The sequence below is a fragment of the Nestor notabilis genome, unplaced genomic scaffold, assembly GCF_000696875.1.
Source record: "Nestor notabilis isolate BGI_N333 unplaced genomic scaffold, ASM69687v1 scaffold12362, whole genome shotgun sequence".
In the NCBI taxonomy this organism is placed as follows: domain Eukaryota; kingdom Metazoa; phylum Chordata; class Aves; order Psittaciformes; family Psittacidae; genus Nestor; species Nestor notabilis.
Window position 1 is genome coordinate 45,755 of NW_009917034.1, and position 22,722 is coordinate 68,476.

Consider the following 22,722-nt stretch of genomic DNA (forward strand, 5'->3'; position numbering starts at 1 on the left):
GATTGCTTTCAGAGGAGCAGGAGAAGCTATGATTTTCAAGCTGCAGCCCAGAGCCACTACAGGCCTACAACTTACAAGGCACAACACCCTGTTTTATAGCAGCTTAGATGTTTCTCAGAAGCTCTCTTCCCACCAGACACATCTCTAGATATGGGTCCAGGTGACAGGCAGAGAGCAAAACTCCCCTGGCACAGAGGAGGACAGGGGAGGACACTGAGATCCAAGGTTAAGCTTCAAAGAGCCACTAAAAACATCAGAGTCTGGAGACTTCAACATCTAAGACCTTCAGTCTAGCGAGAAGATTAAGTTCTGAGTACAGTGAAGAAAATGGCACTTACCTCTGTGATGAGGCACAAGTGATTTATTAAAGGGATTATTCCTGGTTGGTTGAGATAGCAGGATGGGACGATCAAATCTTGTGTTTCCAAGTCTCTTATTAAGCTCTTCTGTCGGATGGAGATAACATACCTACAGCGATGACATAAGTAGGACCCATGTGAAGGCACATTAGCCTGCTGGCACTGTGATTAGCAGGGAAAGCTAAGGGGCACTGTGCATTGTGTGGGGTTGAGGAAGGAATTACTCTACAATATCCTATAGACTCCACTACAGCAGTGATGCAACACCTCTGCTGTGGGGATGCCCAAACAAATGCTCATGACAGTCCCTTCAGCCTAAACATCTCTGAAGGAAAGAGAACAGCCCATAGGCTGGGACAGGGGCTTGGCAGAAGAAGTTTGGGACCAGCAATCTGCTCCCCATGCTCAGGCAGGGGAAAGGCCCAGCTCCCCCCTCCAGTCCCACAATGCTGATGTGCTCTGCTGAGTGAGAATATGAATATATTGTGGTGCAGGATATTTACTTGCATCTTCTGTTGTACCTCATGTAACGTCTGCGCAGGGTTGGCCACCATGTTCCATTGCCTGGATCCTCAGGCAAAACAGCTCCCTGCTCTGTGACAGGGGAAACTAAGGCACAGAAATGATTTTGGAGTCTGATGCAGCACCCCTGGAAGTGGCTGTCTGAATCCCAAAGCAGCTGATCTAATTCACATCAGGAGCAGGGACACAACTCCCAGCTCCCCAGATCCCAGCTCACTGCCTCCATCCCCAAGGGCCCAGGTCCAAGGGCTGTCCCAGCTGAGCAGTGGAGCCACATCCTACAGCTGTGAAGCAAAATGAAGCAGAAGGATCATTTCTTCTTTAGGTGCAGCTGGGTTTGGGAAAGCAGTGCTTTTACAGCCCCAGTCCTGCTTGGCCCCAGTCCCCTGCGTGGCACACTGATAGTACCCACAGCCCAGCTCGGTCCTTTGCAGGAGCGATGCTTTCAGTGTGACACCACTATTGACAAGTGCTGAGGAAATCACAGACAGATTACAAGGACGGGAGACTGCTGCTGGCAAACTGGGAAGCAATTCCTTTCGCCAATTATGAATTGCACATAAGGAAATTTTGTGGCCAGCGATTTTCCTTCCCCTCCTTTATACACTGGGCTCCCAAATAATAGTGTTACTTCTCCCTGCTTCCTTTTTCATAATTAGAATCTTAGAATGGTTTGGGTTGGGAGGGATCTTAAAGCTCATCCAGTTCCACCCCCCCTGCCGTGGGCAAGGACAACTTCCACTAGACCAAGTCACTCAAAGCCCCATCCAACCTGGCCTTGAACACTTCCATCTTCCTTGCGTTTGATCTGTTACCTTATTAAAGACTCCAGTGATCATAAGGAGAGAGTTCACACTACTAACAGTTCTCTCTTTCAGCAGCTGACCATCCACAGCTCTTCTTTCTCAAGTGGATCTGTTCAAGTTGGCTCAACTTTTGGCTGTTGGTCCCCATTAGACACCTGTCAGTCAGGCAGAGGATCCTGCTTATCAGATTAGGGCACCTATCACAGGCATTTACAGGGCAGCTGGCTGCATGTGCAATTAGTTTTCTCTGATACATACAATAGACTGCAACCCTGAGGATTTCCAGTCCCTTAGTCATTCCCATGGCTTTCCCCTCACAGTGAAACACACCAGAAATGCCATTTCTAGCAGCAGGCCAGCTCAACACCTTCCCCCTTTCAGCCACATCTTCCTTTCTGGCAGGTGCTTAAACCATTTTATAAATACCACAAATAAATCGGCCCTGCAGAGACTCTCAGAGCATCAGGGCTGAACCCCGGCAGCACACAGAGCAGCAAAGGAGATACGATTTGGCAAGAAGCAATTTCCTCTGGCAGCTAAAGCCGTGACAACATCTGAGCCTTCGGAGGGCACTGGAAAGCCTCCAGGAGCAGCAGAGAGGGTTTCATCACACGGTGCTGGTGTGGTCCATGGCTCCCGAGCTGTTTGTGTGCAGAGGAAGCGATTTGTAATTGCTTGGTTTGGGGTGAATGATTTTTCTGTTTAAACCCAAAGTAATATTAATGATTGGTATTTGTTTGCACTATGCAATTAGATCACATTATGAGAATTATTTGTTGCATGAATAGGAATTTGAGATTAAGAAATGAACACTTCTTTTTTTCATTTCTTACTGCAGCAAGTAAGCAGAAAAAGGATTAAAAATATGATCAACAAGCAAGAACCAGCAGCTTCCCTCTGTCCCCTGCTCCTGCCAGGGACTAGCACTGAGTAGATTTTTCTCCAAGCTGCTTGAAAATGCCCTTAATACAATAGGTATGACAACACCTCACGTTCCTCCTGGGTTCTGATTTTAGCAAAACAATGGGAAAAAAATCCCCTTGGGTTGTGTCCCTTGGGATGGTGGCTCCTTAATTCTCCCTTCAGCCTGGCCAGGGCACAGCTGCTGCTGCTGCTGCCCTACCAGCTCCCAGGTCACAGCTCGGGGCTGCATCCCCTTCAGGCTTGTACCTTTCAGGGACTGAGGCCAGGTCTCTACTTGGGTGATTTCAGTAAGCACCACCAAGTCTTTGCCCTAGAAGCCCTTAAGCCTTCCCGCTTTACACCAGCCCCATTTTTTGTTTCTTTACTGCAGCAACTACACTGCTCTTGTTCCAGTGTCAAAAGTTGTGTGAAGGCAGCATCTGGATGTAAATCTGCATCCAAAACCTCAGTTTTTCATAACGCAAGTTTTGGAGATGGACACTAGTCAGAAAACCAGCCATGTTTCAATGGTTCATGCCTATGGGACAGAAATATGGAAGTATTTTCCCTGAGACTAGAGTCTAACTCCAACATGATTCCTTTAAAGAGAAAAAAAGTAAGAGAAAAGGCAGAAAGAAGAATGTGAGGAGTGAACTGACTGAGAATACCTCTTCAGTACAGCTGGGCAAGGTTTTCCTACTTTATTCTCCAGACAAAGCTGATGTCCTGTCCCAAAAAACCCTCAAAACTGTGGCAATTAAAAGCTGTAAAACTGTCACTGAATGAATTTGTGGCGGTTTTATATTCTTTTCCAACACTCTTGCACCAAATTAGTTGAATTTCCTTATTTGAAAAGAGCTTCTTTACATGGAGAGTATAGCAATTTGCTTCACTAGTTTGTAAGATGAGGGAAGACTTATTTCTAGGCAAAGATGAGCTACAAACACTGCCTTAAACTTCCCATTTTGTTCCCCACTAGAGAGCCCATTTCTCCTGGTAGTCATCCACCCACATTACCCTTTTCACTAGCTACAAGAAGTCCTTCTAGACAAAAGCAGACAGTTCAGAGAAAAGCGGACAGTTCAGAGACTGGCATCCAGTTCATTTGAAGTACTTGGGGTTCCATCTCCCAGCATTTGAGAGCCAAGGGATCACAGGATATTTCCCTTCATAAATACAACTTGCGGAAGTGATTATTTTTCTGTTTATATCAATTATTCATTTCCAGCTTTCTGCAGATAAGCCCAAAGAAAGTGGGATGAATTTAAAAAAAATAAGACCAAAAGAACCATGAGGCTTCACTGCTGCACAATAAACAGAAAAGCTGCTAATGAAACATCAATCACAAATGGTCTTGGACCGAAAAAACAATTATCTATCAAATGCTCCCCAAACACAAAGAGAAACATCATGGTACACATCCTTTGCTGATAAAGCCAGGACAGTCTCATTGCTGTTCACCCTCCTGACGGGCAAGTCACAGGACTGAGGATCTATGTCTGGGACAACCCATGATGGAGCTGCCATCCCAGCCCCGAGGGATGGCTTTCTCCACACAGCTTTAATAGGCTGAGGCATTTCAGCATCATTTTCAGACGCATCTTTTAAGATGGATATTTTCAGCATGTTTTACAAGACACTAGAGAGAAGTTACCAGCACAAATACTAATTAAGACTATTTCTTCTCAGCATCTTCCTTGAGTACTGACCAGCCCATTGGTACCGCAGCCTAGTTCCAACTAAAAACTAAAAAGCTGGCCACTGCTGAAATATTGCCTAGAAAGCACTTACCTCAGCACTCTTCCTGCTGCTGTTTTATTTCTTCTTCATTATTAACTCAGTGAATAAAAGTCGTGGTGCTAACAATGTTTTACTGCTCTGTGAACAACTACGTAAAAGTGCAAAAATAGGTAAATCTTTCTAGAGTAAGGTATGAGTTTAGTACCTGGCATGGGGTTGTTTGCAGAAAATAAACCTGTGCAATATCTGAGGTACTTATAGCTTAATGCTGGCTGGCTCTGCCATTCCCAGGCACCATGGTCCCTCAGATATTGGGCTGTGTCAGGCATCTCATGCTCATGAGAAAGAGCAAATGGCAGCATCACTCAGCAACTGGACACAAGCAACAGATCCTTCGCAGCTACCCCATGCTTGGGAGCACTGGAAGCAGCAGGCAGGAGGCCTGAAGGCCCCACTGTTGGCTGCATCACGTTGGATGCAGGAGAATTCTCTCTTCTGCAGACAAGCTCAGTCACAGCACTAACAGGCTGGTGGTTCTTTGCAGAAAAAAACTGAGAAGACAAATCAACTTCATACCTTTGAGTGAAACATGTGGGAAGATCATACTTTACACTTCAGAGCCTTCATATTTAGTGAAAACAAGAAATGAAATGAGTTCACGAAAGACTAATTGCCCAGTTTGTTTTATGCATGAGCCCCAGCATTCCTAACACATGCAGTTACAGCTTGTTTTCAAAGAGACCAATTACTTCATTAAAACATCAACTTCACACTTGCAGATTTGCTATAACACGTCTTCTCCTCGTCATCGTTTTGGCCTAATGTTTTGCCATTTTTTGGTTTAAGAGCAAAGAAAAGAGCCAAATGAACAAATCAGATTTTGCAGTATCTCTAAGTTACTAACAGCTATTAAACTGCAGGATTTAGGATCCATTCTTTCTCCTCCATGAAGTAAAAGAGTACTGCAGGACTTCAAACCCCCTGGTGCAAGACCCATGGCAGCTCAGGCAGCCAAGAAGCACCTTTGTAGCAGGATGCTCTTGCAGGTACAAGGACACCAAATGACGGTTTGAAAGGAGCCTGTGCCTGGGAACTTGAAGGGTGAGATCAGAAAGCAATAGGGATGAAAGTTCCTTCAGTTGGCTAATATTCCACTATCTGTAAGATACCCAAAGAGGCTACATAAGACATCTAGTTTACGCACAGCAGAAACTGAAAGCTGGGTGATGGGGTAGGGTAAAAGGTGAAAGAGAAGGGAAAACAGCTGAAGAACCCTCAAAAGGAAGCCCACAGAGATTTCTTCCAGACAAGCAATGTAATTAAAATGTAATTCAGTAAAATTTTATCATCAGAAAACAGAGTTCACAGTAATCACCTGACTCTGCAGCATAAATCTTCGTGGCAAATAAAGATGTTTGAGCGATCACAATCCTTCTGATGAAACAGAAAGCAGAGCCCTGCATCCCTGCTTGTGCAGGGCTGGACTGCTGCAGTCTTGGCACTGCTGGAGTGATGCTATCAAGGGTTGCCACAGAAACTTGAGGATGCAGCCCCAGCAGCTCTGACGTTGCATGAAAAACAGGAGTTCAGCTGGAGACTGGTGGTTTCCCCTAGTGCCCAGAAGGATTGAGATGGGGCTGTATCTGAAGCTTTCCTACAGTCAGGTCTCCCACTTCCACAGGTCAACCTTTCATATCCCCCACTGCACAGGCACAACCACACACAAAACCCCATTTTCCTCCTTCCTCCCAGGTTAGGCAACACAATGGTCATTTTCCTCACCCATTGCTTCCTTCCAGGTTCCTACTGACAGAGCTGCTATGAGTTTTCTGCACAGTGGTATAGTCTGGAAGCAGAGGGGATGCTTTAATTGGAGTTCCTTTTATTGCAGAGGGAGCTCATATATCCCACTTGCCTTTACAAACCTGGAGAGAGCAGGAAATTCTGTGTGACTTGTACAGATCTAGAAAGGATCACTTCAAAGTTACTGTGATTTTGTTTCTTCCTGAACACAGCCTTGATTCAGAGGGGTCACACAGGAGAGTCCAACATCAGGTGAATTACTGCCACCTTTGGCAATGTTGATCTTACCTTATTATCCATATTGCTCCTGTTGTCATATCCCCAACAGGACAACTACTGTGGAAGACCCTAGTGTAGTTTGGAGAAAAGAAACACCCTCCTTCCCCAACTCTGAAGTGATACAAATTTCATTTAAAAAGTCCCTCTGGGATGAATTTCTATTGTTCATTTATTTATACACACCTTAAGGCAGCAGTATTTGCCCAGAAATAGAAAGTATGTTAATTCAAATGCAATCTTAAACTTGCATTCAGATTTCCCATAGTATTTTCCTGTTGCTGCACCACTGAAGCTGAGAGTCTAACCTCACAGAGCTGTAAACATGGTTTTTCTTCAGTGAAATGGCATCCCAAAGCCATGCATTAAGTCCTCTGGAAAATAAAATCAATTATAAAACCTGCAACAGTTGTATCTCACACAAGGAGCAGAACAAACCAGCAATGGGCATTTATGCTTCATAAGAATAACCATGCAGCTACTTTCACTGCAGATTTATATTCCCCACGGAAAAGATTATGCAGATGCGATGCAGGCAGATCAAATATGCCTCACGTGTGAAGTGGCCACTGATACAAGATAGTTTGGGAAGGGAGATTTTCAGCCAGTGGCAAGAGAGAGCACGAGGCAATGTTAAGCTCCAGCTCTGATTTACCATCCCTTCTGCGTACGGGTGACTTCCTTTTCAAATTTAAACTCATTTCTTTCATGTTACTTTGCAAAGTGAGAAGGACTTAAGGCCAGTTTGTATGACAGGATGGCAGCTGTCACTCCATGCAAACAGACCCCGAAATGAAAGAGCAATCCAGCACGTGGAAGTAGAAAGTCCTGACACTTTAATTACCTGAAGAGATTACAAGATGAAAGTCTTCCTTGAGGCAAATGTATATTAGTATTGATATAGTCGTTGTGCTTTTCAGTAAGAGAAATAGGAGTCTGTATTTACATAAGAAACTATAGTGTCTGAGATCTTTAAATATCATATTTATGGAAATGATTCTGAATTACAGCATTTACAAAATAAAAACAAGCTTGAATAAATATTTAGTCCATTAAATAAGATATTTCTTTTTCACAGAAGCAACTTTTTGTGCATATTTATTTCACAATTGAAGTTTGTTGTAATTTTTTTTATCCTATAAAAGAAGCATTAAATTTGTTGTTTATTTTTTTTTCTTTTTTTCTCTAAAAATAAACCTGCAATAATCATTGCAATGTGAAGCCTGAGATTTAAGCCTGAATAAGTATCATTGCTTGCACCACATGACCCACCTCCCACCAATCACCCAACCCCACACCTTTCCAAACTCTGGTGAATGCTGACATTTCAACTCAAGGATTCTGTGGGAAGGATTTCAGGGAAATAATAATAAAAATATAAATAAGGTGAGGATAACACATTGTAGCTGACATTGTTTACAAACAGCATCATAAGGCTTGTGCATTACACATAAACTAAGTGAAGCTGTTCTATCTGGTTCAAAACGACAGTAGTGCCAAACTGTTGTACCCTTATATGGCTCATTAACACTGAATAATAAACCACTTAACAAAGGGAATATCCCCACAAAAATAAATTAAAAAAGAAAAACCAACACTGGCCAGTTTTGCTTTATCATTTGGAATGACAACACCCTTCTTGAGCATGATACTGCGAACAACTTCCTCATCCTTTTTTGTATTTATCACTTTGAAACACAGTGTGTACCACTGCGAGTCAGGAAAGGGGATACAGCAAAGAGCTCTTGATCTCACTTCCTCTGTAACCACAGCACACACTGTCTTGCTTTTCATGTGGCTAACTCAAAGCATGTCCGAACGCCTTTGAAACCTCAGTGCTCAGGGAGCTCTTACTGCAAATAGTTTGTGCAAGATCATAGCATGAATCCATGTGAGTCTTATTTCTTTCCCCTTCAAGTGGAGATGAAAATTAATCCCTGGTGCTTCAAATAAATACAAATGTCTTCTGAGTTGTTAGCATGAGTGAAGTAACAATATGCAATATTTTACACAAGTTACTCTGCCAAATGTGGACAAGAAGTACCATTCTCTGGCTGACCATTCTGTAGGACCTTTTGAATGTATCACTACATATTTGCCTTTTAAAAATGACTTAAAAAGAAACTCAGTACAGGAGAAATATTTTGTCACATCTACTGAATTTTGCTGCTAAACTCTTTCAAAAATATGTATTTTAATATTTGGTAACCTGAATATTTGGTAACTGAAGTTTGTTAAGTTTTAAATACTGATACATAAACCAAAGCTCTCTGTCAGACTTTTATTCATGGGATTTAGTACAAATTATGCAGGCTATGTATACTTCCAGAAGTCCAAAAGATGGAACTGGAAGTTGTAAAACTTAACTTTAGAAGACAACTTGGAGTTATTGCTCTGCTCAGTACATGAAAGGCAACAGAAATATACTGCTTCAGGACCTTCAGTGCTTCCTATGTGATTCACACAAGATTTTGCTTTTGTAAATATCAAATGTGGATTTGAAATTGTTTTCCTTTAATTAATCCTAGCACAGGTAGCAAAAAATCTAGTCATGGGAATGTTAAACCGCAACAGGAGGGAGAGTGCTGAATCCACAGCCATGCTGGTATTCTAGTGAGCACAGAAGTGTCCAAGCTTTGGGATCGATTTGCTGGGATGGACTGGTTAACTGGCTACTCTGTTCCTAGCGTGTAAGATAAGCAGCAATGCTTGTTCAATTCTTGGAGCCCTATTTCCTTCCACACAGTGCATTTTTTCTGCATATGGCATCGTAACATTAATGTTATAAATTTATGGAAGACTGTACTTTAGCCTTAGAGCTACAGTCGCTTCATACTTCCCTTTAGCAGCTTAGTAAAATGCAATAAAAACTGTCTGTACAAAATTTATAATAATGGATGTCAAAGCCTACATGCCCTCATGGGATCCCTCTTTCAAGTTAATTCTTGGCTTAGGTCAAATATATCAGTCCGTGTAAGACTCCATGACACACCAGTGGTTTAATATGTCAGATACCAGCTTTGTCACTATAGAAAGGAGTGACATGGAACACGTAACAGTGAGTGCAAACACGGACAGGCTTCATCTGACCATAACGAGGTAATGGAGCAGAGTGGGAGGAACAGCGGGAACAGAAGATCTGAAAAACAAGAGGGAGATTTCACCTTAGTTCCTTTTAAAGGCTGAATGGGACAAAATTGATTTCAAAAGAGGGGAAGGAAGATCTTAATGGGCTTTTGTGTATTGACAACACCACCCTCCTCAGCATAGCAGATGAAAGCCCCCTGCAGACAACTCATAGCCCAATGACCAATTAATCTGTGCTTAGCCTCTCTGACACAGGTGCTCAAGTACTGCCACTAGCCAAAGCAGGCCTGCCTAACTCTGCGGGTTGCAGGGGAAGGCAGCTCCACCAGAGATGAAAAGAAGCATTTCTCTCCCTTGGTTTTAAAGACAGACTAGTAAAATATTTGTGATGTGTGTGTAATGTCCAAAGTTCCTACTCCCCCAAGCCCACTCCAAAGTTAACAAAACCAGCTTCTCCACCCTCTTCATTTTTAAGTTGTATGCCTGCCAGCAAGTGAAATGAGACTGCAGATATCTGGCTTCCAGAGGCACATGACTGCTTTTTTCTTCCTCGTTCCCTCTTCCTCCCCCACAAACTCACAAAGTAGCAGCCCTACACACCGCAGTCAGCCTGCAAAGGTTTAAGAAGAAAGCAAAGGGACACACCATCCCTGCACCTGAGCTATGTACCACCCCTCGCAGCGGAGGCTGCTGCAGCTCATGAAAGATTACAGCAGTGGCTCAGAGTGCCTTTGGATTTGGGGTGTTTGTTCTAAGGTCTCAACAGGAGTTCTGATTTTTAGCAGACGAATGCTTATTGCTGTACAAAAGTCAAAACCTCCCCCCCACTTTCTAAACATAAGCTGAACAGTTGACAGCCAAGGCATACAAAACCACTTGTGACTCGAGAACCCTGTGCAAGTGCACGCATTTTTCTGTGCAGCTGACTTTGTTGTACACATGAATTTGCTGTTCTCTTTGGCAGACAGTTTCTCACTTGTTTGACTGAGTCATTACCTTGCCACAGCTCCGACAGTGGTGCTTCCTGCGAATGACTGTGAAAGGAGCCTTGCACGCAGTGCAGTAGCTGCAGACTTCATCTGGAACCCAGTCAGGAGGATCTGTCAAAAACACAGCAGCAAAAGGGAACATAAATCAAAAGGGAGTAAAACCAAACATGCGATTACCAAATCCTCAAGGGAGTAAGGAGAATAAAACATAACAGCAGCTGCTTTCATTTGAGTTTCTCAAGGTGCTTTGTGAACAGCTACGTGAGATCAGGATACCCAGGAGGGCTCAACTCCCCCTTTTCTGCCAGGCTCTCACCTTTGGGCCAAGCACAGCAGGCACTGAAACAGCACACAGCAGCTTTGGAGTCAAAATGAAGTATATCCTATTCAAATGAAAGTGGCAGGGAAAAGGAGATAAGCAAAATGAAGTATGAAGATGAGAGACTATTAAAGCAGAGCTGGATCACAGGTGTTTTTGTCAATGCACCCAGCCATCAAAACAAGCTTAGAGCTGAGATCATTCCCAGCCTCTTCAGTCCTCCCTACAGAAAGGCTGACTGCTTTTCTGCAATTAGGCAAGCAACTCTGCATATAATAAGCTTAAAGCCTGATTACTGTCTGCTAAACTGTTAGGATGCTTACTGGAAGTCACCAGTAACTATAGCAAAACCACAGAATCAAGTGTATGAGACTAGACAAAGAATTCTACTACTATACTAAACAGCATGTTTCAGTTATTTCTGCTGTGAGCTCTCTAACCTCTCATTAAAGCCAAGCAGGGAAATGATTTGGCTTTGGCAAAGCAGAAGGTATTAGGCTCACTTCTGCTGAGATGCTTCTGCTAGTGACAGGCTGACATGACCTCAGAGAGTCTAAAATTACAACTGTAGAAATGACGTAGCCGATTGCTTAATCAAGTTGTTAAAAATCTGATGAAGGGCAAAGCAAGTTTTATCTAGAAGGAATCCAAGGACACAGCAAACATGAACTGCTGGATGTTATTTACTCAAGTTCCCTATATGCATCTTCTGAGCGTTATTTACAGTATGCAACCCATGCAATTGCTGATTTATAAATCTGACAAGCAAAATCCCTGCCTCAGGGAGCATATTATCAAGCAACAAAATATATGGTGCAGTTAATGCAGAGGTCAATAGGGCTACAGCTACAGGCAGAGAAAAGATAATTAAATGAAAAATCCACTACATCGTTCAAACATAACCACAACCAGTTTTCATGTGTTTGTCATATTGCAACGTTTGTCAAATTAAAAGTAAAAAAGATACAGCATTCAATTGAGAAAATGTTCAAAAAGCAGATTAATAAAAACAAAGAGAACTTTGAATCTTGACTCAGCTTTCACAGGCTCCTCTGAACTATTTTGGAAGCTAAACTAGTTCAAAGAAGCAGTCTTTCACTTGATGAACAAACTGGTCTGATAAAGATCACAACTACAGGGACAGCAACCAAAACCACAGTCTGTGTGCAAAGAGATAACTGATGTGGTGAAAAAAAACCTCAGAGATTGCACAGAGCAGCCTTTACCTCATCCCTGGGAGGAGTCCACTAGAAAAGGTTCTGTGGGGACACAAGGCTACAAATTCCTACTTCAAAGGCAGGCTCCCTTCAGCAGCAGGGAGGCGCAGGACTGCCAGATTAAGTCAAAGCAGAAAGAGCAATGAATCCAAGATGTTTTCTTTTCCAAGTCTTACCTTTTCTCTGCAACCTCCCTAGCTAGTATATAGTAAGTGAAACTTATTCCTAATACTGGTTTTGGATGTTGATTTTGAAAGCTTTCCTGATTCACAGGAATCTGATCTGAAACCATGGCAAATCTGATGACCTTGAAGCATCCCCATGTTCTCCATCCAGGAAATTCCTTGGGTTATCACATATAATCCAAACACAGTAACTGAGGCAATAAGGATATTCCTGTTTAAAACTTGCTGTTAGACTACTTAGCCATGATTGTTTTTCAGGGATTTAACTATCCCATTGATACTCACTAACTTTAAAGACAGCAAAATCCAGGAAGTTATTCAAACTCTATGCTATTGGGTCTCCCTCCCAGATGAACACAGAGCTGATGGAAGCAGGTTTGGTTAGATGCTTACTTTGCTACTAATGCTTTATCAACTGCATTGTCAAGTAGGCTACCATGTTCACCTAGTTCCTGATTTTAATATTCACAGAAAAGCCACAAAACACAGGCCCTGTGCAACACACCAATATGAACTGCAGCTTCTGCAGCAGCCAGTACCTTAATCACTCCTCTTAGATCCTGATTAGTCCAGACACATCATAAACTAACACAACCCCACCACAAAGGTTCTGCAATGCAACAGAAAACATCTCTCTTCTCAGGTATTACCATTCGGGTTTTATTATTTCTTCTGTTATTGCCCTTGACATGCAATGTTGAAAAAACTTGTTTAATTGACCTTGTATGGATTTATCTCAAATGCTAAATAAAAACTGCACCCCCCCCACCATGAGAAACAGCAAATTTATCTTGATAAATAACAACCTTATAAACCCATAATAATCCTATAATACATAGTTCATGGTTACAGAATTACTTGACTGCCAGATGAATTAATCTGCAAACTGTATTTATAATTGCATTTAAAAAAAATAAAAAATCACAACTTGATGGTGTTTAGTGTCTAAAACCAGTATAACCCTCTCTACAGAATGTTTCCACCTCCACATTGGTGTCATGTTGGCTGATTCACTAGATGAATACATCAGAGGAGTGAGCTAAAGAGCACATGTTGCCCCAGTGAGTCAACAACATAAGGCCCTCCAACAGGGCTAGACAACCAGCCCCATGCCCCGTCAGTTCTGGGTTTTAGTGCCCTCCTAGCATCCCAATTGCTGTCACCAAGATCTGCTGCACTGCAGCACACCCCCAAATAGTAACACTTAGTTATATAACAGCTTTTAACATTCAAAACGCTGTACAAACGTTAATTGCTTTACTCCTCGTCACCCAGCTACAGTCACTAAGCATGTGGGGAGAAATCAGGAGAGAAACATCTCGCCCAAAAATCATACAATGGTGCAGCCTTGAAATAACATTCAAAATAAGAAACTTTGGGCCATTAGCCCTGTGCCTTTGCTTCCAGTCATGACTGAAAATGTCCTTACACTGAATACAAACACAGAGACTTCAATTTGAGAGTATGCACTTGGTTAATTAAATGCTATCCTGGCTGGAGCCACAGTGCTTGCATTGGCAGGGCAGATGAAGCTCCAAATGACTCAGCCTCTCTGCACCCATGCGAGCCCCAGTGGCAATAGAATCCCACCCTTTGGTCCCCTTCACAAGCTTCATCTTGCTCAACCTTGGGAGCAGCCCTTCTGACTTAACATATATTAACAATTGAGTCATCAGGCTTTTTATAGAACAGGTTTTTGAAATACTCTCTGAAGAGCAGTCTCATGAGGGGATAAAGCTTCAATACAAGGAGCAGAGCAAGTTACAAATTAAACCCTTAGCATGAGCCTGAAGACATGCTAGAAGCAGGGCAGCAGCACTGCACCCGCAGGCTTTTTATGTTATAGTCCTTCTCTGGGCTATGTAGCTCCATTAGCTCTGCATGCAGCAGCAAGTGGAAACATCCAGTCGCCAGAGCACTATCTCCCTGTGCTTCAGGGATTTGTACAAGGAATGGAGGGAAAACCTTGTTTGTGGGCTAATTGGCCCACTGCTTTATCATGCAATGAGAGTTAAGAGAAGTCTGCTGGGAAATGGATGAAGACCACTGCACAAACATCAAAGAGGAGGGGGAGGGAGGGAAGGGATTAACGAGACAAAGACTGCAGAAATAAATTTTAGAAAGAAACATTAAAAGCATGTAAATGAAAAAAAGGCAAAGAAAGGAAAAGAAACAAGTCTTTAAATGAATAAGAAACAAGTTTAGAGAAAGAAAAAGGCACAAGATAAAAATTAAATAGGGCAAAGGCTAAAAAACACATTTAAAAAGGAGAAACAGTATTCCAAACTCTTAACTATTAAAAAATTTTGCAATTATGATCTCTCATAAAGCATGAAATTTTACGGTCTTTTTTATTCGTTTTATGCGGTGGTTTTTACAATTCACCCTTACATGTCTAGGCAACCTCATTAGCTAAAAAAGTTCTCTTAAAAAAGTTAAAAATCTCACATAAATCCAAGATGCTGGAGCCTTAAAACACCCATAATCATGATTAAAAAAAAAAAAAATCACGGACACTGCAAACTGTTAAAAAGCACATGTGAATCAGTGTTGCTTAAGTATGTGCAACAGACCTATTGCTGTTCCATCTAATGCTAAGAAAACCAAGGAGAACATCTCAGTGCCCAGAACACAAAAGGAAGAGCGCCTGGACCCAGGTCCATCAACAGTGTTGACTGAAACAACATTAGACCAGAAACTGTAAGTTCATTCAGTGATGCTGAGAGACAAGAAACTCGGGTGAGGAGGAAACAATCTCCACAGTTGTTGGAACTTGCAGAAAATTTAATGTAGCAAATCTAGACTTTGGCACAAAACTAATCGGAAAACATGTACACCACTGACAGCTGATGAAGAGCAGCTATAAAACCCTAAGCTTGTGCATTGTGGCCTGACAATTCACAGAAAAGACCCTTTCTGCATCTTTTGTTTTTATCAATATTCCTAATGCAAGAAGTTCCTCCTGCATCAATGTGCATTAGATTTTAGAGCACTTCAATCATAATCTTGATTATGTTTTTACCAAACTAACCTGAAGAGGGCTGTTTATACAGCAGTCTGTGGAACTTACACTGCTACAGCCGTCAAAGTGCATTACCCTCATAGCTGCAAAAAAGGTCAGATGGGGCTTGCTGGAGCTCTTCTGATGAAAACAGGAATTCTCACAGTTTTAAGTATATAAAGTAGAGAGCTAAGGTGATGTGACTTAACCTCTCACTTCAACTGCTACACTAAGATGAACCTTTTTGTCCCTTATCACACGATTTTCTGCATGTCATTCTGGTTAATCTGACTTTTATATAAGATTCCTAGGAGGCAGTTGTACCAAATAATCTACCCTTGCTCAGTAGATTCAGTGTTGAGTATAGCTGGCTTGAAATTTTTCAATAAAAACAAATTTTCTGCTTCAAAAATACTGTTTGATGAAAATTTCAAGGATGAGGAAGAAAACAGGCGCAGACTTAATAGCTTCAAGTAAAGCTCTTACCAAACAGCTCTCTTAGCACGGAGCTTCTGTGCAAATCTAGGAAGGTTTCACCAAAGCATGGAGCTCTGCAGGCTTAAGCTCAAGTATCTGCTCAGTCTGATTCAATACAACCTTGAATGGTGGTGTCCTACGTCAATTCTGTACAGGTACATGATGAGCAGCTCATTCTTACTGATAATTACTGATAATACATCAATAATTACTGATATTACATCAATAATTACTGATATTACGTCAATAATTACTGATGTAAAATTGAACAACTCTGATAGTAAACACTGACTTCCACTGGGATATGGTTCAAATCTTTACTTCAAATCAGACGGATTGGAGATATGGATCTTCCATACAAACATTACTAGGGGTCTTCCTCTGTAAGAGCTACAAACCATTGTAAACTAGAAGCAAGTTAATAATGTAGACCTACATTCTATATACCAGAAGAACACTCAATACACATATTTGCAGGACAGAATAATTCAAACCTAATCAAAATCCCAGTTATGTCACTGTGGAGCTGAATAAACCTGTACTTTACAGTACTTATGGGATGTTTTCTCCTCCTGCAATGAAACCTCAACAAGTTCCACACAGTGCTGACAAAGACGGGTAATGTCTGAAAAGGTAAAAGGCTCTGAGAAAGTTCTTAAAGAGTAAGTCAGATCAAATTATTGCAATACAACCTAAAACCTGATCAAAATTTGGTAAGTTTACATGCATGACTCAAGATGTCCAGTTGATTGTAAAACATTGCCTCAGTATGGAGAACTTGATGCTGGATTCTTTTCTTGCACAGTGAGCAAAGCTGCTGTATAAGGAAAAAGTAAAAACTTACGTGGACAGAATATGTTTGGCCATTGAACTGTACAACAATTTAACTTCTTTCATTGAGGAGGTGCCGCTGGTCATCATTATAAATAATAGATCAGCCATCAGTGTGTAGAGGAAGAAAAAAAACCCTGAAGTCTTCAGCTAGAGTTGACAGCTAATTCTAGAGCCACCGTGATTAGATTCTGCACATACAGTAGCAGGGGTGGGTTTTCTTGACCCTTTGACTTCTTATTGCAACAAGAGCTTGAGCCTTGGGAATGTAAATTACTGAATTATGCTTGTGCTGCTGACTGGAGAGCAGAGATTACTTGTGACTAGACTAAAGTGGGTGAGATGGAATGGGATCAAGGAGAAAGAGCATGCTGTTGTGCAGCAGACAGATCCTAACACCATTTGGCACAAACAGATATTTGTACTGGCAGCCACAGCAAATCCATTATGGCTGGAGTTATAACTAGGTGGTAGCAAGGCAGTTCTGTATGGATGCTAGAGGGATAAGGAGTGAAGATGAATGTATGGCTGCAGAGAGAGCCAAGGTGCTACAGCAAGTATTTTCACAGAGCACCAACAGCTTCATAATGCTTTCTGTTTTTCTTTGAGAAAATCTTCTGATTTCTAGATGCTTATTCTTAGACAAGAAGTGTAAATCACTTTCTTAGCCAATCTGTAACTTCATGACATTGACCATTAAAAACATTCACCTTCCTCAATTGCAACAGATGAATCTTCCCAAGTAATAAATTACCCTAAAATACATGTATGGTCAGCACCCCAATTTGCCAAATTTCACTACTGAAAATCATCAAGCTCACAAGGATAAACATAATGCTCCCAAATATAGTGAGCAGGAACTTGCACTTGATCATGTTTACAAATTGATAAAGAAACGAATACATAAAAACCCTTATCAAGACCAAAAAAAAAAAGCTACTCTGTGTATATCTGTGCATATATACATGAACCTGTTGGCAAATGCAAAGGAAGTTTTGTGCTAGGGATAGAGACATGATCCCAGGCACATAAATGGCAGAAAGACATAAAATTTGTAGTCCTCTGACATTCGCTTTATTTTAAAGCTGTAATACATATTAAAAGTTACACAGCTGTGTTCAGGCAGGGATACAGTTATACGAGGTTAACTAAGAGTAATTATCTCACATTTTCAAACGCGGAGGTTTCCTTTAATCCATGTGTGACCCATGCTGCCCACTCTCAGCCCCATGCAAGCTTCTTGGTCAGCTGCTCATCCAACAGTGGTTTTCCCACGCTGGAGCTCAGGAACTTCCAAGTAACCTACTCTCCTTCCTGGCTCATAGCTCATCAGGACACAGGGATAATGGCAATACCACAAAAGCTCCCAGGACATAAGCCCCTGCTGCTGTTACTGCAATTCAGTGCAAGCACCACTGGCAGCAAGGAGCCCAACTTGCTTTTTGCTGAGCAGCTGCCACTACAATTTGCTTCGAATTTATACACAGAACTTTGTCCCTGCTGGTCATCATGTAAACAGGGCATGAAATTTTACTATACTTAAAATTTATTTATCCACTATTGTATAAATTAATCTTATATTCAAGGAAAATATAAAAGTGTTTGCTTCACATTCTCTCCTTGTAAAAATATAGTACTTTTTATCCTCTATGAAGTACAAATATACATGCTTCCTCAAAAAAGTCCTAGAGCATTAGGACAGCAAAGATGAACACATACACCATAGGTTCATCTGTACTTTCAAAACGCTTTTGTTTTGGAATGCCAATTTATCTGTAGCTTATTGTACTTCAACCTTCAGAAGGTCACCGGATTTAACTCTTACACCCTTGCCCCTGTCACTTGTCTCATAATAAACATTTGCATTGGTTTCATAACCCAGACCAGCTGGTGGGTTTTATGTACAGTAAGAATGAGAAATTTGACAAAACCAAGTGATTCATCTTCATAATCTGAGTAGGGGCTGGAACCTTCATTAGAATCTTAAAACTATTAATTTATTTTTTCAGGTTGCTGGGCTCGCCTTTTTTTAATTACCATTTATTGTATGCAATCTAAACATTCAGCACTTTTGGTAAGAGCTATTTATTTGATAATTGGAAAAAGCTTTCCTGGCAGGTAGCTTGCTGGACTTTATCTATTTGATACGTGCTCCTGTTCTGCCACAGTGGCAGAACGGAGGAGCAACTGATGTGCTCGTTTGCTTTAAATTGGTTTTACTTTCAAGTTGAAATCATTGAGTGACATGAAGTCTAGAAACGATGTACCAAAAAGAATATAATTAATTTTGGTGGAACACTCAGACTTTGAGCTGAATCCTTTTATGGTGATAACTGTGTACTCCCATTAGTGGCCTGTGCCTTGACTTGGACTGAAGGACAAACCCATCAGGCTTGTTGCAAGAAATAGGGCACAATGCTCATGCAGCAAAGTTTGCCTTAACCACCTGAGATCTTCCACCTGCATTCAAACACCACCCAAAATCAGAGGCTTTTGCTTCCACGGTGGCCAGCAAAAATGGTGGGGAGGTGATATAAGGGGGAAAAGACATGCAGCTGCTGAGGTTAAAATACTGCTATAAGTTTATGCCTTATACTGGCTGCCTTAGGCACAGCAAAACCATGTATTCCATTAGCTATCACTGCATACCTCAGTAGGAAAAGTCCGTACAGTGTTGCCAGCCATGACAACATATGACCTGAAGGGACAGGGGCCTGCAATGTACTGGGGGTGAGTAGACAGACTGGCTGTTTCTACAGTTTCCACAAATTCAAAGTGACTCACTTCAGATGCCCCTTTTTGTAGGCCTTTTGTGGTTTGTTCTGGTTTGGAAGGTGGAGCTCATCTCCATGGTCCCCAGCACCCTCTGTCTTGCTGTGATACAGAAAATTCCTACCCATCAGCAAATTTGAAGGCTAAGTGAAAGCAGACTACACTAGTCAGTTTACATGGTCAGAAGAGCTGCGCTGATTTGTACAAGGAGGTAGTTACAGCATAACTACTTACACACAAACCAAGTAAAGCTCCTGGTGAAAGTCTGCAAGTAGATTGATTCGGAATTCCCAGTGATCGAGCATGGACATCAAAAGCAGAGGACCTGCAGGAGCACTGACTAACTGGCTCTGTTTAGAGAATGTTAGCATGGGAAAACATTGTGCCAAGGCAGCCAAGCATGTTCTGGCATCCATACCTACTTATTCAAAAAGGACTTGGTTATCCCACAAGGCTTGCTATCCATCATGCAGGCATACATGAAACGCAGGCAGGGGGTGGTTTTGGTGTAGTTATCTGCGTATGATATTAATACTGCAGGTTGGGTTTCACCATTTGCTTAGGGCAGGGACGTAACTGATTTACATTGCCTGTGTGCTGCACGTGCCCTTGTAACTCTAAACATTCCCCTTTACTGAACTCCTATACAGCCATAACACCACCTAAGCACCCAGACCGTTGTCCTGTATTTCAATAAATAACATCCTAAGCCATAGGAACTTCTCCAAACATAAAACCTTCCCCATGCCAACAGAAGATGCCACAAAGCTGAATAAGATGCCAGGGAAGTGAAGTGACTGCCTTGACAAAATGTACATCCGCTGTGAGAAAGTTATTCAGCATCCTGCAGTTCAGAACACCTTGCTTTCAAGTTCTGCAAGTCAAATTCACTGGCAGCATCAGGCATCAATCCAAAACAAAAGAATATGAACTGAAATGGTAGAGAATTAATAATCTCTTGTGTTCTTTTCCAATAAAGCCTATACATGGTAAGGATTTTGCTTAAAGATTTGTTCTTTAACATACCTTCTGTGACATTCTGAATCACGGCACAATAGAAAAATCAATTAAAATGACTACTAAATAGCTCTTTATCTGCCACCAAATCATCTTCCTCCACAAGAGAGTATATTTCTACATTGCATTATACTATTATGTAGTATATATAATTATATTATAGCCCTGCTGTTCAAAACAGATTCGACTTGAGATCCTTTAGCCTGCAGCTTCAGAAAAAGGGTGAGCAAGCAAACCATGGGTTTTATATAAGCACAAAATAACTTTTGTAGCATTACTCTAAAACCTAATCTTGAAGACCTTCCCCTGCCCCATGATTTCTGATCTTTATTACAAATGACATGAACCAGCATTTCTGTGGGGCACCCTCCCATCCCCTGCATACAGGCAGAGACTGCTTATCACTCAGTTATCCTGCATTCAAAACTTCTCACTGCAAGAACAGTAGTGTATGTGGACAAATAGACAACAGTAGATTAAAGTTTTAAAGCACAGGGAAATTACTGCACCCTTGAATTTCTGGGAAGCTCAGATACAGTTTCACAGTTGATGGCTTTCTTTTATTTCTCACTTGACCACAGAGATACCATAGCGCTGATAATTGGACTCCTGGTGTGCTGAAACCACCACTTAGCCCTGAAGTTCCAAGTCGATTGCATTCTTGTTTGCTCCATCCCATACACGTACTTCCTCTTTTCTTATTCTTTAGCTGCAAGTGCTCTAATACATTTTAATTCCATTTTTTTATACATTTACCATACCAGGGCTATAGTCCATAACTGACTCCTAAGCACTCCTGCAGCAGCTCAGATTAAAAACCAGAGAAACAAAACCTTTGAGCTCTCGGAATTGCTTGAATCTCAATCAAAACTTTGAGACTTACATGTGTGCTTCACTTTTAATATGTATCCAGTGAAAGTGGAGTAACCTCAGTAAACTTACCTATAACTTTTTCATTGAAGTAATATGGTAAAGAATATGAAAATAGTAGCCAAAATATTTTGATCAAACACAAAGTGAAGGAAATATGAAAGGTACTTCTACAATGGGGAAAAAAATAACACTTCCACATACAGCAAATGATAAAAAGATCTCTTTAGATTTGGCTGAAAGGACCTTACTTAAGGCTTTGCAACTTACACAGCCCTCAAACTTGTCAGATGTAATACCACACGCTGTATTAAAGCCTTTTCTATACAGAACTTTCCTGGACTGATACAAAGGAATTCATAGTGGATATGACAATTTGTAGATCAGAGTTTCATGAGGCTGTTAGAAAAAACCTGAAAGAAATATGCTTGAGTTTATCATTTGACTTCGTCTCTAAATCATACTATGTCAACATTTTATAGTCACTTTCTAGAGCCAAACATTAAAAGAGTTTTCATTTTAATGATTTTTTTTTTCATATATATATACACACATTTCTTGTCTCATTTTATTTCTCAGAAAAAAAGAAAGTACCTTCAAAGTCCCCATCTCTGGCTTTTGCTGCAAGTTCTGAGGAGGAAATACTTTCTTGACATAAAGCACAGTCTTCCAGTGCTGCATTCCTTAAACCCTGATTAACTGTAAAACAAACCAAGAAGTACTTGAATTCTTATATTTCCAATTTGCACTTAAAGCATTCATGTTAGGATGTCTGGATTAGATTACAGTAGTGTCTGTATGTACCTCCTTAGACTTCTTGCTTTTTCCATACCCTGGCTCAGAGTGATTTAGAAGACCCCGTTATTTTTCTTTGGAATGACAATAGAAAGATGCTGTTATTACAGGACATACAGTCCTCTTCTAAACTTCTATCTTAGCTGCATCCTATATTTTATTTCCCAGTTCTTAACTTGGACCCTTTACAAAGAAGTTAGATTATGAGCACAGCTAGAGATTCCCTAGGTGAATCACACATACTGCATCACATATCCCAAAGAAAAACTTCATCCCCAGTCCCTGACTTTTATTTGCTCATTTTGTTTATGCTTACCTTTGTCAAAACCATTTTTTATTCTAATGTAATAGTTCATCCATTAAAAATTATTTCAAGCGAGTACTATTGACTAACATATATTTCCTAGTGATAACTCTTCACAGCTCCATTTTTTTTTTATTACTCTTATTTGGATGTTCAGGAGCTCTTTGATGCTCTCTTTAACTATTCTGCCTAACCCCATTTTTTTCAGCCAGTAGAAAACTCCAGTCTCATTTCACATCATGGCATCCTGCTACCCTAAAAACGTGGAAGTTTCAACCACAAGTAATAGAGGACTGTGATGCATGTTGTGCATTATCCGACTGCAGAGTTTCACTGGATTAGAGGTTTGTCTGCTAACTTTAACCATATTTTTGTAACTTGGTGTTTCACAGAAAAACCTGAATGGTTTTAAAGGAAACTGGGAGAAAGAAAAAGGAAAAGTTTTCAAT

The 22,722-nt window shown here is 41.1% G+C and overlaps 1 protein-coding gene across 1 annotated transcript; it reads right to left on the reverse strand.

The window, feature by feature from the left end:
- Nucleotides 1-8,916: 8,916 nt before the first annotated feature.
- On the reverse strand, nt 8,917-21,873 carry LOC104413803 (lateral signaling target protein 2 homolog; the record flags this gene model as incomplete). Its single annotated transcript, XM_010024900.1, has 3 exons — nt 8,917-9,548; nt 10,493-10,596; nt 21,769-21,873. Coding segments are annotated over 3 exons (341 nt in total), but the record flags the coding sequence as incomplete, so codon positions are not given.
- Nucleotides 21,874-22,722: the final 849 nt, after the last annotated feature.